The 15,357-nt window shown below is 46.4% G+C and overlaps 1 protein-coding gene across 3 annotated transcripts; it reads right to left on the bottom strand.

Annotated features, from left to right (window-relative positions):
- Positions 1–5,325: 5,325 nt before the first annotated feature.
- Positions 5,326–15,122, bottom strand: GDPGP1 (GDP-D-glucose phosphorylase 1). 3 transcript variants are annotated; one of them, XM_023553016.2, is made up of 3 exons: positions 14,762–15,122; positions 6,957–7,386; positions 5,326–6,492 (listed from the first exon to the last, which is right to left on the bottom strand). In XM_023553016.2, the coding sequence occupies exon 3, from the start codon at positions 6,481–6,483 to the stop codon at positions 5,326–5,328; it is 1,158 nt and encodes a 385-aa protein (XP_023408784.2). In that variant the 5' UTR covers positions 6,484–6,492; positions 6,957–7,386; positions 14,762–15,122. The 3 variants fall into 3 exon arrangements, with proteins under 3 accessions (XP_023408784.2, XP_010592125.2, XP_003413934.2); XM_010593823.3 differs by having other exon boundaries at positions 7,330–7,386; XM_003413886.4 differs by lacking the exon at positions 6,957–7,386.
- Between the last annotated feature and the right edge of the window lie 235 nt (positions 15,123–15,357).

The following is a 15,357-nucleotide window of genomic DNA, read 5'->3' as shown; positions in this document are numbered from 1 at the left end:
AATCCTCCCAAAGGACCTTCATGGTGTTACAAGGGAATGTTGCTGCCCCTTCAAAACAACAATCCCACTACTGAATAGATGTTTCCAAGTAGGTAGATGAGGCCGTGGGATACCTATCTCAGATATAGATTCCTTGATCACAAGCCCCAATCCTTCAGGATCACTCCATACAACACACTGGGTACATGCAGGGCAGAGTTGGCAGGGATAATGACTTTTTTTTGGTTGCTAAACAGTGAGAGGGATGGCTGGGAGCGCTGAGGGGGAGGGGGATTTTGCTTTTAAAATAGAGCTGAAGACCAAAGTTCTCCTAAGCCGACCCTTTCCCTATCACAGGACTCAGTTTCTCCACGTGTACACATAAGGGCCGGGCAACCAATGGCTACGACCCCTTGGGCTCTGTCTGCGGAGGGGGAGCCCATGGCGGACACTGCCCACCAAAGATTTCAAGGAGAGCGGAGGGGCTGCTGGGTCCGCCCCTAGGGGCCCAAGGCCGGGTTCAGCTGATGGTTCATGTCCGCTCTTCGCCCGGCTCCCGCTCCTTCCCGGGCGTCGCTGAGCGTCCGGGACCGCCTCCTCGTTCCACAGGACAGGCTGCCCCAGTCGATCGCGAGAGGGAGCCCGCTCCCCCGCGGGGCTCGCTCCTAACTCCGAGATCCCGGCGGCGGCGGCGGCGCCTCCGAGAGCAAGCCGGCAGCCGCCGCCGCCGTCGCCATGGACACGAAGGCGGCCCCCATTGGAGAATCGTTCTGGGGGCGGGGCCTCCCCATGAACCACACCCACTTCGGCACCGCCCGTGGCCATCTTCGGCAAGAGAAGCAAACGTTTGCCTTCTGGGACTGGTGGTGGAGCTCCTTCGAGCTCGCGACCCAATTACCCCTGCGGCTGACATGATGCGTCGTGGGACTTGTTGACGCCAAATCCAACCTCTCCACCCTCCTTCCTTGAGCCCATGGGCTAGTCTGGTATTTGGCCACGTCTGTGTTCGGGACAAATACCTGCCTGCCTTTCTTCAATTTTTCAATAACCAAGCCTTGAGCAGCCTCTGCACTAGGGAGAGACAGCTGTGATTACCACACATGGCCACTCGTTTCCACCCTGCGGGGGTGCTCATCCTGGCTAAGACAGATCACTTAACTAAGCAATAACAAAACAGCTTTATCAGAGTGCTCCTCCACTGCCACCTAGTCTTCCTGACATCCATCCACTTACCTGACTGCTGCTCCCCACCTTCACCATACTCACCCCAACTTGTCACTTTAAGATTATCCTGTGTGGACACTTCACTAAAGAAGACATTCAGGTACCTAACAGATACCTGAGGAAATGCTCACAATCATTAACCATTAGAGAAATGCAAATCAAAACTACAATGAGGTTCCCTCTCCAACAAGGCTAGCATTAATCCAAAAAACACAAAATAATAGATGTCAGAGAGGTTGTGGCAAGACTGGAACACTTATACACTGCTGGTGGGAATGTGAAATGGTACAACCACTTTGGAAATCGGTTTGGCACTTCCTTAAAAAGCTAGAAATAGAACTACCATAGGATCCAGCAAACCCACTCCTTGGAATATATCCTAGAGAAATAAGAGCCTTTACATGAACAGATATATGCATGCCCATGTTCACTGCAGCACTGTTTACAATAAAAAGATGGAAGCAACCAACATGCCCATCAATGGATGAATGGATAAATTATGGTATATTCACACAATGGAATATTATGCATTGATAAAGAACAATGATAAATCCATGAAACACTTCATAACATGGAGGAATCTGGAAGGCATTATGCTGAATGAAATTAGTCAGCTGCAAAAGGACAAATATTGTATAAGACTACAGTTATAAGAACTACAGAAACAGTTTAAACAGAGAAGAGAATATTCTTTGATGGTTATGAGGAGGGGAGGGAGGGAGGGAGGAAGAGGGGTTTTCACTAATCACATAGTAGATAAGAGCTATTTTAGGTGAAGGGGAAGACAGCACACAATACAGGCGAGGTCAGCACAACTGGACTAAACCAAAAGTAAAGGAGTTTCCTGAATAAACTGAAAGCTTCGAAGGCCAGCGTAGCAAGGGTGGGGATTTGGGGACCATGGTTTCAGGGGCATCTAAGTCAACTGGCATAATAAAATCTATTAAGAAAACATTCTGCATCCCACTTTGGAGAGTGGTGTCTGGGGTCTTAAACATTAGCAAGCGGCCATCTAAGATGCATCAATTGATCTCAACCCACCTGGAGCAAAGGAGAAAGAAGAACACCAAAGACACAAGGTAATTACAAGCCCAAGAGGCAGAAAGGGCAACATAAAGCAGAGACTACATCAGCCTGAGACCAGAAGAACTAGATAGTGCCCGGCTACAGCCGATGACTGTCCTGACAGGGAATACAACAAAGAACCCCTGAGGGAGCAGGAGAGCAGTGGGATGCAGACCCCAAATTCTCATAAAAAGACCAAACTTAATGGTCTGAGACTAGAATGACCCTGGAGGTCATGGTTCCCAGACATTCTAAGACAGGAAGTATTCCTAAAGCTAACTCTTCAGACAGGGATTGGACTTGACTATGGGATAGACAATGATACTGGTGAAGAATGAGCTTCTTGGATCAAGTAGACACATGAGACTATGTTGGCATCTCCTGTCTGAAAGGGAGAGGAGAGGGTAGAGGGGGTCAGAAGCTGGCTGAATGGACACGAAAAGAGAGAGTGGAGGGAAGGAGTGTGCTGTCTCATTAGGGGGAGAGCAATTAGGAGTATATAGTAAGGTGTTTATAAATTTTTGTATGAGAGTCTGATTTGATTTGTAAATTTTCACTTAAAGCACACACACACACAAAATATCCTGCGTGGCTAAATCCAGAGGACACTTTAAAAATATCCCTCCTTTAAAAAAAAATGGACATTTCTAATTCATAGCTTTCATAATCTTTATTTAGTGTATGATCTCTCAATTACTGCTTCCTTGAAATGCCTTTGACTTTTACAAGTCATTTTTTTCATTCTTTCAACAAATATTTAGTGTTCCAGGAACTGGACCACCATTATTTCTTGCCCAAATTGCCACCTTTCGGAGACTCTATTCTTCCCTTCTTGATCCACCCATCCATCTTCCCCTTTGCAGCTTGGGTTTTCTTCCTAAAATGTAAACCTGTTACTCTCTACTTCAAAACTCTTCAAGTTTTCCCGTTAGATTAAGCCCTAAAACCCCATGGATATGAGGCCCTCCATCAAGAGGCTAACCCTCCACAGGCAAAGGAGTAGAGTGGTCCTCGTCTGGATCAGCACTTCCCACCCTGCCTGAAGCCCTGCTTCTTTAACTAGAACTTGGAATACAAAGGGTTCCCTAGGTGTTCTATATTTAAGCTCTGAAAAAGCTTCAGTCCAAACCCCCTTCTTCAAGATTCACAAGTCATATAAATGGCTGAGAAGTACCTACCTTAAAGAAAACCCACTTGACTTTTTTCCTTTTTTTATGGAAAAACTTATTTGGGCCAAGGAAGGATTTCCTCTGAACGCCAGCCCTAGGGAGAAACTGGGAAATGGGCTCATCACCTTGAACACAAAATCCACTTTGCTGCAGTGATCATCTGTACTGTCTTCAGAGAGCAAGCAGGTAAAATAAAGTGATTTTTTGGAGTATGTATATGCAAAGGCTTGCAGAAAGTGACAGTAAACTAAAGTTATTGCAACTTCCCCAAAATTTGAGTGACCAAAAAATTCTGATAGACTGTTGAACTGTTTTTCTTATTAAATGAGTTATGGGTATGTATTCTGCCTTATCCCTGCCCAGAATTCTGCCTTTGTAACATTTTTTGGGATATAAAACCTCTAAATTTTTACATAAATGCTTCATACAAGGCCAGGAGCCCCCTTGTTGGGAAAGAAAGGAGCCAAAACCTCTACTGGGAGGCTAGGCTGGCCAGGGGGAAGCCCTTTCAGCTGACAGCTAGTACCTACCTCTGTGAGCCTCTTCTGATCTCCCATCTTGTCAGCAGAGATTCTTGTTCCCCAAGGTGTTTGGGGCAGCAGTGGTGGCAGTAAAGATCATCTCTGTTGAGATCCAGACCCACAGTTTCTTTTGGTTTTGTTGTGTAACAACAATCAAGGGAAATCCAAGGAGAATGGGATTTTTACACACAAATCTGCTACCACAGGTCCCCAGGTAGCGTAAATGGTTTGCGCTCAGCTACTAACTGAAAGTTTGGCAGTTCGAACCCACCCAGTGGTGCTGTGGAAGAAAGACTATAGCCCAGAAAACCCAATGGAGCTCAGTTCTACTCTGTTAACTCATGGGGTCGCCATGAGTCAGAATTGACTCAACAGCAAAAGGTTTAGTTTCTTGTTTTAGTCTCTTACAATACCACCTACTGACATCTCTGGAACCAATATGAAAAGCTCTGGAATAATAGGACAGAACAAAGCAATGAGATGAAAATTTCCCAGACTGACTCAGATGGAAGTGGAGGAGCAAGGACTTAGCTGTAGATTTTATGAAGGGCCTACATTGTGAGGAGCTTGCGAGGTACCTGGGAAAGACCCCAGAGGGACTGGCTGAGGCTCACCACCCATGAACTGTTAAGGACAGCACCACCCACCATGGGAGCCAGGGACTGGAAGGGCAGTCACAAGTACAAACTGTCCCAGCTCAGCTCCTGTAGCCTAACTACCTATGCCCCCATCCCAGCTCCATCCCTTATGAGCTGTCTGACCTTGGGTAAGTTACTAAATATCTGTTAGCCTCCATCTTTTCATTTGTTAAACGGGGCATTAGGAAGGCCAGTAAAGTTGTTGCCTTGTTTTCAGTGTTGGGGCTAGGCAGGTGAAGGATGTGATATAAATCAGGCATGTGGGAATGGAGCAGGGCAGACTGTAAGGAAGGGACAAAGAAGTAAGAGCGGTGGGTAATGAGAGAACAAGCAGAGAAGTGAGAACAGAGCAAGGGGGCACGCATGCTGGAGGCACATAAACTATCACTTGCCAAAGACCTGATGTTAAAGGACGAGAAAAGTCCACTCATCACCATATTCTTCTTTAAAATCAGGAATGTGTAACTTTCATACACACACTCCCTTAACAATCGGTTTGACATCTCTGTAGTAAAAGGAGAAAGGAGAGAAGCAGCAGATACAACCACGAGGGCTCATTCGTTAGATTTATTCCAAGGCTTCTCTCTTTTAAAGACCACTTATCAGTCTTTATGCCTTCCTTTCGGCTGAGACAGGTGAGAAGGCAGTCATGACAATGCCCAATGGCCATTATGGACAGGCCTCTGGAAAAGGACTAAGATCAGTAGAAAATAAATACCTTGGTAAGGATTACTGCTCCTCCTGGGCCACCAGGGCCACAAGTGCTGCCCGGACCTCTTCTGCCTGGGCAGGAGGCAGCAGACAGTCCTGGATAAGGGTCAGCGCAGCTGCCTCTGTCAGGCTGGTGAAGTCCTGGGAGGTTTTGACAGGGAGATGCCCGGCCAGCTCACAGAGGGCAACATTGAAAGCCTCGCCTTCCTTTATTCCAAAGCTGGACTTCCGGGCCCAGAGAATGACGCGGACCCCTGTGAGGGCTGAGGAAGGTGATGTCTTTCCAGGCGGGGCCCCCCGGGTCACAAACAAGTTATGTGCAATCTCGTGGTCAGTCAGGTAGTCAGTGGCCCGACATACCCTGCTTACCAAGGCTTCCAAGTCAGGTCCTGGGCTGCTAGTGTAAAAGAGGAAGCCAGGAGCTGGGAGGGCCTGGAGCAGATACAGATGGCCCCCTGGGTCTAGAGGCTTGCTCGGCGCCCCCTCCACGGGCAATCTGTGGGCCAGGTAATAGCCATGCAAGTGTAGGTGGTTCACTGAGGCCAAGCCACCCAGGCTGTTGAAGCCAACACGGAAGCCTGGGTGTAGGCTCAGCAGCACAGCCTCAACCCCGGCCCGCAGTGCACCTGGCAGCAGGCGCTGGGGGAGCCCCAGGGCAGGCTTGGGCACCAGCAGCACGTGGCCCCACTCTAGAGGGCTGACATTGATCATCACGAGGATGTCCTCTTGCTGGAGAGCACTGGGCAAATCAGGTTCTCGGTGCAAACGAAAGAGGATTTCTCCTGGTCGAATCTTGTTGAAGTTAAACTGTTCCGGGTCAAATGCCTGCCTCACGCTCTTGATGCTCTGGGGGCGCCTTCTCTGCACCCCTCGCTCCACATTCAGCTGAGCCACAAAACCCACAGCACCAGGGAGGGTTTGGGTCTGCAATTCCCCCAGGTGGTAACGAAATAGGCCCAGCTCCATCCGCTGCCTCCAGGCAGAACAGACTGCAGAGTCGAAGCGAGACAGCGGCAGAACCCCTGGAACGGCAGATGTATTCCTGGGCCACTGAATCCCTCCTGCCAGGAGTTCCTCCTGCCCATAGACAAAGTCAGGAATGCCTTGTCCTGCCCAGTCCTCCTTGTTTGGAGGCAGCAAATACAAAGCTTCATTTGAGTCGTGTGGAATAGCCATGGAACTGACCTGAAACAATCAAAGAGGTGAAAAATGCATGATGCCTTCTCATCTCCAAATAATTTTTACAGAAATCATATATGCCTTTGGTAACATCCATATGGGGCAGTTCTACTTTCTCCTACAGGATCACCATGAGTTGGAATTGATGGCAATGGGTTTTGGTTTTTGGTAAACTATTTAGAAAATAGAGAAATCACTAATAATTCTATGACTCGCAAATAAGCATATATTTTTGCTGGCTTAAAATTATCAACTTTTTTTTGCTTTGTAAAAGTTACAGATACAGATACAACCCTTATTCCAACACCCAGGGGGAAAACGTCACAATTTACATTTTGGCATCTACAGCTTCATTTTTACGTACAATGGATCTTGATTTTTTAACCAATCTTCAGTTGTTACACACAGAGGTTGATATCAATTTCATAATATTATACACAACATTGCAAAGAACATCCATGTACATTCACCTTTGCACACTTTTTCCTTTAAAATAAATTCCCAGTAGAGCACTGGGTCAGAGCAGACCCATGGCTAAGGCTTTGGATACACACTCTGTCAAAGTGCCCAGCAGAGAACTGTGCCAGTGTATGAGTGCCCAGGGCATCAAAGCTGACCGCTCCTTTGTGGGAAGAGCTTTTCCACTGCTCTGTAGTGATTCCACGTGGCTGTGCATAGAACCATTTGAGTGAGGACAGCCCGATTCCTGTGTAATTGCCTAGGGCCAGTCCTTCAAGGGGGAAGTTGGTGCCTGTCTTCATCTCTCATTGGCCTTCTGGAGCCCTGTGGATGCAGAGATGTCAGGGAGAGAGGCCCAGGTGGAGCTTCAGAAGGAGGCATTACCTTGTTGGAGTTGCTTCAGTTCAAGTTTGGGTTCCCACAGCTTTCCTGGTCCAAAAGCTTCACAATAACAAAACAGAAAGGCAACATAAAAAGCATATGAAATGACCTACCAAAAGTGAAGCATAATTTTGAAAATAAAACGTGAAGTCTTATTCTATTAAAAGTGAGCCTCAAAATGGATTTAAGAAATCCAGCCATTTGCTATATATCTGTGCTATATCTGAAACAGCATTTGGTTACTCACTCTCTCATTCACTCATTCAGAGTCAAACGCCCACCTCATGCCTCCTCCAATGTTCTAGGGGGTGCCTCTTCTATACACCTTGCTTCACATTCAGTTGAGCCAAAAAATCCAAGTGTTTGTGAAGTGCCTACAATGTATGAGGCACTGAGGGCAGTAACATGTACCATGGACAAGGTCCCTGTCATCATGGACCTTACATTTTTGTGGTGGAATCAGACAATAAGCAAGAATAAACAAGTTAACGTCCCAGGGTGATAAGCACTTTGTGGAACATAAACAAGTGATACAACAGAATGTAACTAGGTGGTAGGGATCAGGGTCCCTGTTAAATAAGAGGGCAGGACAGGGTTCTCTGAGATGACAGCTGAGACATGAAGGATGAGAAGAAGTCATCAAGGAAGAAGGAAAGCACATTCTGGGCAGAGGGAACTGCAAGTCCAAGGCCCTGAGTCAGGCAGGAGCCTGGCCTGTTAAAGGACCAGAGAGGAGGCCAATGTCAATGGAGCATGGCAGACAAAGGGGAGAGGGTCCAGGATGAGGCTGTAGAAGGTGGGGGACATATGCGGCATGGTCAGAAGCTTGGAGTTTATTCTAAATATAATAAGAAATTACCGGCAGGTTCTAAGCAGGAGAATGATCTTTTATGTTATAAACGTTTTCTGTTATGTGGAAAATGAATTGTTGGGGAGCAGGAGGGGATGCAGAGAGAGACCATTGAAGAGGCCATTCCAGTGGCCAGGAAAGAGATGTGGGAGCATTGGACTGCAGTGATGGCAATGGAGAGGAACAGGGGATTTAAGTCAAGTTTTGGAGGCTGAACCAACAAGATCTGCTGATGTGTTAGCTATAGAAACTGAAGAGAATTAGGGGTGACTTGGCTTCAGACACTAGGTTGATTGTTGAGGTGTTTACAGAGATGGGGAAACTAGGGAGACGGATGGCATTAGGTTGGCTAGAGGAGGAGGGAAATCAAGAACTCAATTTTGATTATTCAGTTTGAGATGTTCCCTGGGCATACAAGAAGAGAGGTTGTATAAGCAGCTGGATAGTCAAGCCTGGAGCTCAGGGTAGGGTCCAGACTAGTGAGTGGATCATAAATAATCAAGTATAATCAAGTATCTCCCCTACGTGTCTGTCAGTTGGTTGTACTGTGGGGGCTTGTGTGTTGCTGGGATGCTGGAAGCTATGCCACAGGTATTCAGATACCAGCAGGGTCACCCATGGAGGACAGGTTTCAGCTGAGTTTCCAGACTAAGACAGACTAGGAAGAAGGACCCGGCAGTCTACTTCTGAAAAGCATTAGCCAGTGAAAACCTTATGAATACCAGCAGAACATTGTCTGATATACTGCTGGAAGATGAGCCCCCCAAGTTGGAAGGCACTCAAAAGATGACTGGGGAAGAGCTGTCTCCTCAAAGTAGAGTCGACCTTAAGGACGTGGATGGAGTAAAGCTTTCGGGACCTTCGTTCGCTGATGTGGCACGACTCAAATGAGAAGAAACAGCTGCAAACATCCATTAGTAATCGGAACCTTGAATGTATGAAGTGTGAATCTAGGAAAATGCGAAACTGTCAAAAATGAAATGGAAGGCATAAACATCGATATCCTAGGCATTAGTGAGCTGGAATGGATGGATACTGGCCATTTTGAATTGGACAATCATATAGTCTACTATGCTGGGAATGACAACTTGAAGAGGAATGGTGTTGCGTTCATCGTCAAAAAGAACGTTTCAAGATCTATCCTGAAGTACAATGCTGTCAGTGATAGGATAATATCCATACGCCTACAAAGAAGACCAGTTAATACAACTATTATTCAAATTTATGCACCAACCACTAGGGCCAAAGATGAAGAAACTGAAGATTTTTACCAGCTGCTGCACTCTGAAATTGATCGAACATGCAATCAAGAGTCATTGATAATTACTGGTGATTGGAATGTGAAAGTTGGAAACAAAGAAGAAGGATCAGTAGTTGGAAAATATGGCCTTGGTGATAAAAAAACAATGCTGGAGACCGAATGATAGAATTTTGCAAGACCAATGACTTCTTCATTGCACATACCTTCTTTCACCAACATAAATGGCGACTATACACATGGACCTTGTGAGATGGAACACACAGAAATCAAACTGACTACATCTGTGGAAAGGAACAATGGAAAAGCTCAATATCATCAGTCAGAACAAGGCCAGGGGCCGACAGTGGAACAGACCATCAACTGCTCCTTTGCAAGTTCAAGCTGAAACTGAAGAAAATCAGAGCAAGTCCATGAGAGCCAAAATATGACCTTGAGTACTTCCCACCTGAATTTAAAGACCATCTGAAGAACAGATTTGATGCATTGAACACTAGTGACCAAAGACCAGACTAATTGTGGAATGACATCAAGGACATCATCCATGAAGAAATCAAGAGGTCATTGAAAAGACAGGAAAGAAAGAAAAGACCAAGATGGATGTCAGAGGAGACTCTGAAACTTGCTCTCGAACGTCAAGCAGCTAAAGCAAAAGGAAGAATTGATGAAGTAAAATAACTGAACAGAAGATTTCAAAGGGCATCTCGAGAAAACAAAGTAAAGTATTATAATGACATTTGCAAAGAGCTGGAGATGGAAAACCAAAGGGGAAGAACACGCTCAGTGTTTCTCAAGCTGAAAGAACTGAAGAAAAAAATTCAAGCCTTGAGTTGCAATAGTGAAGGATTCTATGGGGAAAATATTAAGTGACGCAGGAAGCATCAAAAGAAGATGGAAGGAATACACACAGTCATTACACCGAAAAGAATTAGTCGATGTTCAACCATTTCAAGAGGTGGCATATGGTCAGGAACTGATGGTACTGAGGGAAGAAGTCCAAGCCGCTCTGAAGGCACTGGCGAAAAACAAGGGTCCAGGAACTGATGGAATATCAACTGAGATGTTTCAACAAACAGATGCAGTGCTGGGGGTGCTCACTCGTCTATGCCAAGAAATATGGAAGACAGCTTCCTGGCCAATTGACTGGAAGAGATCCATAATTATGCCTATTCCCAAGAAAGGTGATCCAACCGAATGTGGAAATTATCGAACAATATCATTAATGTCACATGCAAGCAAAATTTTGCTGAAGATCATTCAAAAACAGCTGCAGCAGGGAACTGCCAGAAATTCAGGCCAGTTTCAGAAGAGGATACGGAACCAGGGATATCACTGATGATGTCAGATGGATCCTGGCTGAAAGCAGAGAATACCAGAAGGATGTTTATCTGTGTTTTATTGACTATGCAAAGGCATTCTACTGTGTGGAACATAACAAACTATGGATAACACTGCGAAGAATAGGAATTCCAGAACACTTAATTGTGCTCATAGAGGAACCTTTACATAGATCAAGAGGCAGTTGTTCAGACAGAACAAGGGGATACTGATTGGTTTAAAGTCAAGAAAGGTGTGTGTCAGGGTTGTATTCTTTCACCATACCTATTCAATCTGTATGCTGAGCAAATAATCTGAGAAGCTGGACTATATGAAGAAGAATGGGGCATCAGGATTGGAGGAAGACTCATTAACAACCTGCGTTATGCAGATGACACAACCTTGCTTGCTGAAAGTGAAGAGGACTTGAGGCACTTACTAATGAAGATCAAAGACCACAGCCTTCAGTATGGATTACACCTCAACATAAAGAAAATAAAAATCCTCACAACTGGACCAGTGAGCAACATCATGATAAACAGAGAAAAGACTGAAGCTGTCAAGGATTTCATTTTACTTGGATCCACAATCAACAGCCCTGGAAGCAGCAGTTGAGAAATCACAAGATGCATTGCATTGGGTAAATCTGCTGCAAAGGACCTCTTCAAAGTGTTGAAGAGCAAAGATGTCACCTTGAAGACTAAGGTGTGCCTGACCCAAGCCATGGTATTTTCAATTGCATCATATGCATGTGAAAGCTGGACAACGAATAAGGAAGACCGAAGAAGAATTGATGCCTTTGAATTGTGGTGCTGGAGAAGAATATTGAATATACCATGGACTGCCAAAAGAACGAACAAATCTGTCTTGGAAGAAGTACAGCCAGAATGCTCCTTAGAAGCAAGGATGGCAAGACTGCATCTTACATACTTTGGACATGTTGTCAGGAGGGATCAGTCCCTGGAGAAGGACATCATGCTCGGCAGAGTACAGGGTCAGCGGAAAAGAGGAAGACCCTCAACGAGGTGGACTGACACAGTGGCTGCAACAATGAGCTCAAGCATGACAAAGATTGTAAGGATGGCTCAGGACCAGGCAGTGTTTCATTCTGTTGTGCATGGGGTCGCTATGAGTCAGAACCAACTCGTCGGCACCTAACAACAAGAACAATCAAGTATCTACTTTTTTGACTTCTCTGTTCAGTTCTGACACCAGCTGCCTATGCAGCACTTCTTCCTCTGATCCTGACCACCTAAAGTTGTGACAGAGCTCACAAGTTAAAGGACACAGTCCTCCAGATGGACAAGTGGTCCTAAGACTTTAGCTGCCAGCTGCAAGCTTGAGAGTCCATACAACACCCTCATTTCTGACCCCTTGGCCGCAGTTTGAGGTTTTTCCACTACCCCTTCAGGATGCCAGCCTCAAGCTTGGACGGGGGCTGGTCTCCCCTCACTTTTGACCTGCTAGTTACAAGTCTGGGGTTCCCTCTACCCACTCAGGATACCTGCTATAAGCTCAGAGGGCCCCAACCCCTCTCATTTCTGACCTGCTGGCCCTCACTACTCTCTCAGGTTCGTAATTCATTGGAATGACTCACAGAACTCAAGGAAAGGGCTCTACTTAATGATTACATCTTTATTGTAGTAAGAAAGGACACAAAGGAAGAGATGCACATGGCCATGGGGCAAGGTTTGGGAGAGTTTCCAGCTAACAACATTCACTAGCTTTGTGAACTTTTCAAAAAATCCCTTGCTGTGAAGTCAATTCCAACTCACAGTGACCCTACAGGTCAGAGTAGAACTGTCCCATAGGGTTTCCAGAAGCAGACTACCACATCTTTCTTCTGTGAAGTGGCCGTGGGTTCGAACATGAAAATCATGCCAAACAGCACAAAATGTTCTTGTTGGCTGGTCAGTATATTCCCTCCTTCGTAAAAAAAAAAAAAAAAAAAAAATCTACCAGAAAGCACAATTATAATCAGAAGGATGTTCAGTGAAAAAGGATTCAGAGCCAAGTGAGGTGACCAGAAAATCTAGATCTCACTGGTCACCATGATATAAAGTCAATTCCAACATCTTCACTATGAACAAATATAGACTCACCACAAGGTCAGCTACTGGCTGGCCAGTGCTCCCTCTGTCTAGTGTAGGCAGTGACAGCTTCTTGTTTTTTGCCTCCACTTTTTACTAACCGAGGCACCCTGGTGGTACACGTGGTTAAGGGCTTGGCTGCTAATCAAAAGGTCAGCAGTTCAAATCCACTAGCTGCTCCTTAGAAACCCTATGGGGCAGTTCTACTCTGTCCTAGAGAATTGCTGAGTCGGAACTGAATCGACAGCAACGGGTTTGGTTTTTTTGGTTTACTAACTGAAGACCAAACCTTTTCTACAGGAAGAGCTGTTGTTGGAGACAAATGATCAGGTTATAGCTTCCTAGGACTAGGCCAGTCACCTTGATTGGCCTTGGTGTTCCCACAGCTTCCCGGCCTCCCATTTCTTGGAGTGGACTATTTCTACAATGGTGGAACTCGTTATATGTAGATATTGTGAGTCTTACTAGAGTCACTCTCAGATGACTGCCTGATTATCGAGTACTGGGAACACTTCAGACACTCAGCAAACATTTACTAAACAACTGCCACAAATCAGGTCCTGGGGATAATGGTTCTCCATAGCTGTTCAATCTTACAGTCTAGGGCAGGAAACAGATATTAAACCAATTATCATCCAATATAAAATTTGCATGCTGTCAAGGAGATGGACTGGGTACTCTGTGGGTGTAAAATAGATTTCTTATCTAGTTTAGGGTGTCAGGAAAGGCTTCCCTGAGGATAAAATGTTTGAACTGAAGGATGACTACAAGTGGCTAAGAGTTACTGAGCAATGGAAAGGGCTTGAGGAGAAGACTTTGTAGGTAAAGGAGAACACAGCGTGCAAAGACCCTGAGACTGGGTGGATCACAGCTAGGAAAAAGAACTGAGAGCCCAAAGTGGCTGAAACACAAGAGAGCCACAGGAAAAGGGCAGAAAGAGAGTTGGAAGTCAGGTAACAGAGGGTCAGGACTTGGGTTTTTTAAACCATTTAATGGTTTTAAGGAGCCCTGGTGTGGGTGGCACTGTGGTTAGGAGCTAAGGGGAGCTACAGCTGCTAACCAAAAGGCTGGCACTTCGAATCCACTAGCTGCTCTTTGGAAACCCTATGGGGCAGTTCTGCTCTGTCCTATAGAGTCACTATAGGTCAGAACTGACTTCACAGCAAAGGTTTTTTTTTGTTTTTTTTTAATGGTTTTAAACTGAGACTGATATGCTCAGGTTTAGAGTTTACAAAGATCAGCAAGGAGAATGAAGTGGAAGAATCAATAATTAATACCACCTGCGCCACGCACCTGGGAATCATCTTTGTAATAGTGCAATTTCCTTCATTCACTCATTCATTCATTCATCCAATAAATACTTACTGAACCCTACTAAAATGTACCAAGATGTACCAAGAATTGTTCTAGGGCCCATAAAATAAACAACAACGTCAGAGAGGAACGTGTTCCTTAGAACAATCAACTATACAAGATCAAAAGGACAACATTTGCCAAAAAGCAAAGATAAGAAGACAAGAAAGTATAGAAAAACCGGAAGGAGCCGGGGAACCCACAACGGAAATGGGGAGAGTGCTGACACATTGTGGAGAACGCAACCACTGTCATGGAACACTTCATGTACAAACTATCGAATGGGAAATTGATTTGCTCTGCAAATTTTCACCTAAAGCACTATATATTTTTTTAAACTGTCCTAGGGGCTGAGAGGGGGCAACAACAAACAGGTCAGCCTCGGACCCTACGGACAGGGTGCACGCGGTCTAGGGGTGTGGGTGGGGTGGGGTGAGAGGAGAGCGTCTCAGCTGGAATGACGACAGCAGTAGAGAGCAACGGAGCGAGCCTTGGATTGCAGCGACCACTTTCTAACTGCCCGAACGTGGACCTCTGTATTTCCACATTTGTAAAACCAGAACCTACCTTGCAGGGTTCCTAAGAATCAAAGAAAACTACGCAAAGTGCTTGGCATTCAGTGGGCCCTCAGCGGCAGCAAGGTTGTGGATACTCCTGGAGGAGGTGGCATGGGGGCTGCACAACATGGGGCGAATGCCGAGAGATCAAGTCCGGAAAAGCCTTCGCTGGGCAGGTGGGTAGCCGCCCGGTTTCGGCCACTCAGCAAGTCTCGAGATTTCCCAGGTACCCTGGCTCCAGGACTTCCCAGATGTCCCTTACTCGACCCCGCCCAGGACCGCCGCTGCCACCACCAGCAGTAGGTGAGGAAGGCGCACCGCGCGACTTCGCCCTCAGCGGCCACAGTACCCATAGCTGGGGCGCTACTCTGTTCACGCATGCGCATCCTGCGCTCACGCGCGCAGCACCGCCCGGCCCGCCCACCCTGGAGGCGGGGCCGTGTGGCCTGGGCTCCGCCCCGGAGCGTCCGGCCCCGCCCCGGGCCCCGCCTCCAGCTCGCTTAGGGACCGCCCGGAGCCGGGAGCTCGCCGGCTAAACCCCTCTGGGAGGACTCGGGCGCTTTAAGGAGGGGGCGGGCCCAGGGGCGGTGGCCCCAGGAGCGGTTG

This window comes from Loxodonta africana, chromosome 13, assembly GCF_030014295.1.
Source record: "Loxodonta africana isolate mLoxAfr1 chromosome 13, mLoxAfr1.hap2, whole genome shotgun sequence".
Classification (NCBI taxonomy): Eukaryota; Metazoa; Chordata; class Mammalia; order Proboscidea; family Elephantidae; genus Loxodonta; species Loxodonta africana.
The sequence above is the reverse complement of the archived record's forward strand: the minus strand, read 5'-3'. Positions and strand labels throughout refer to the sequence as shown.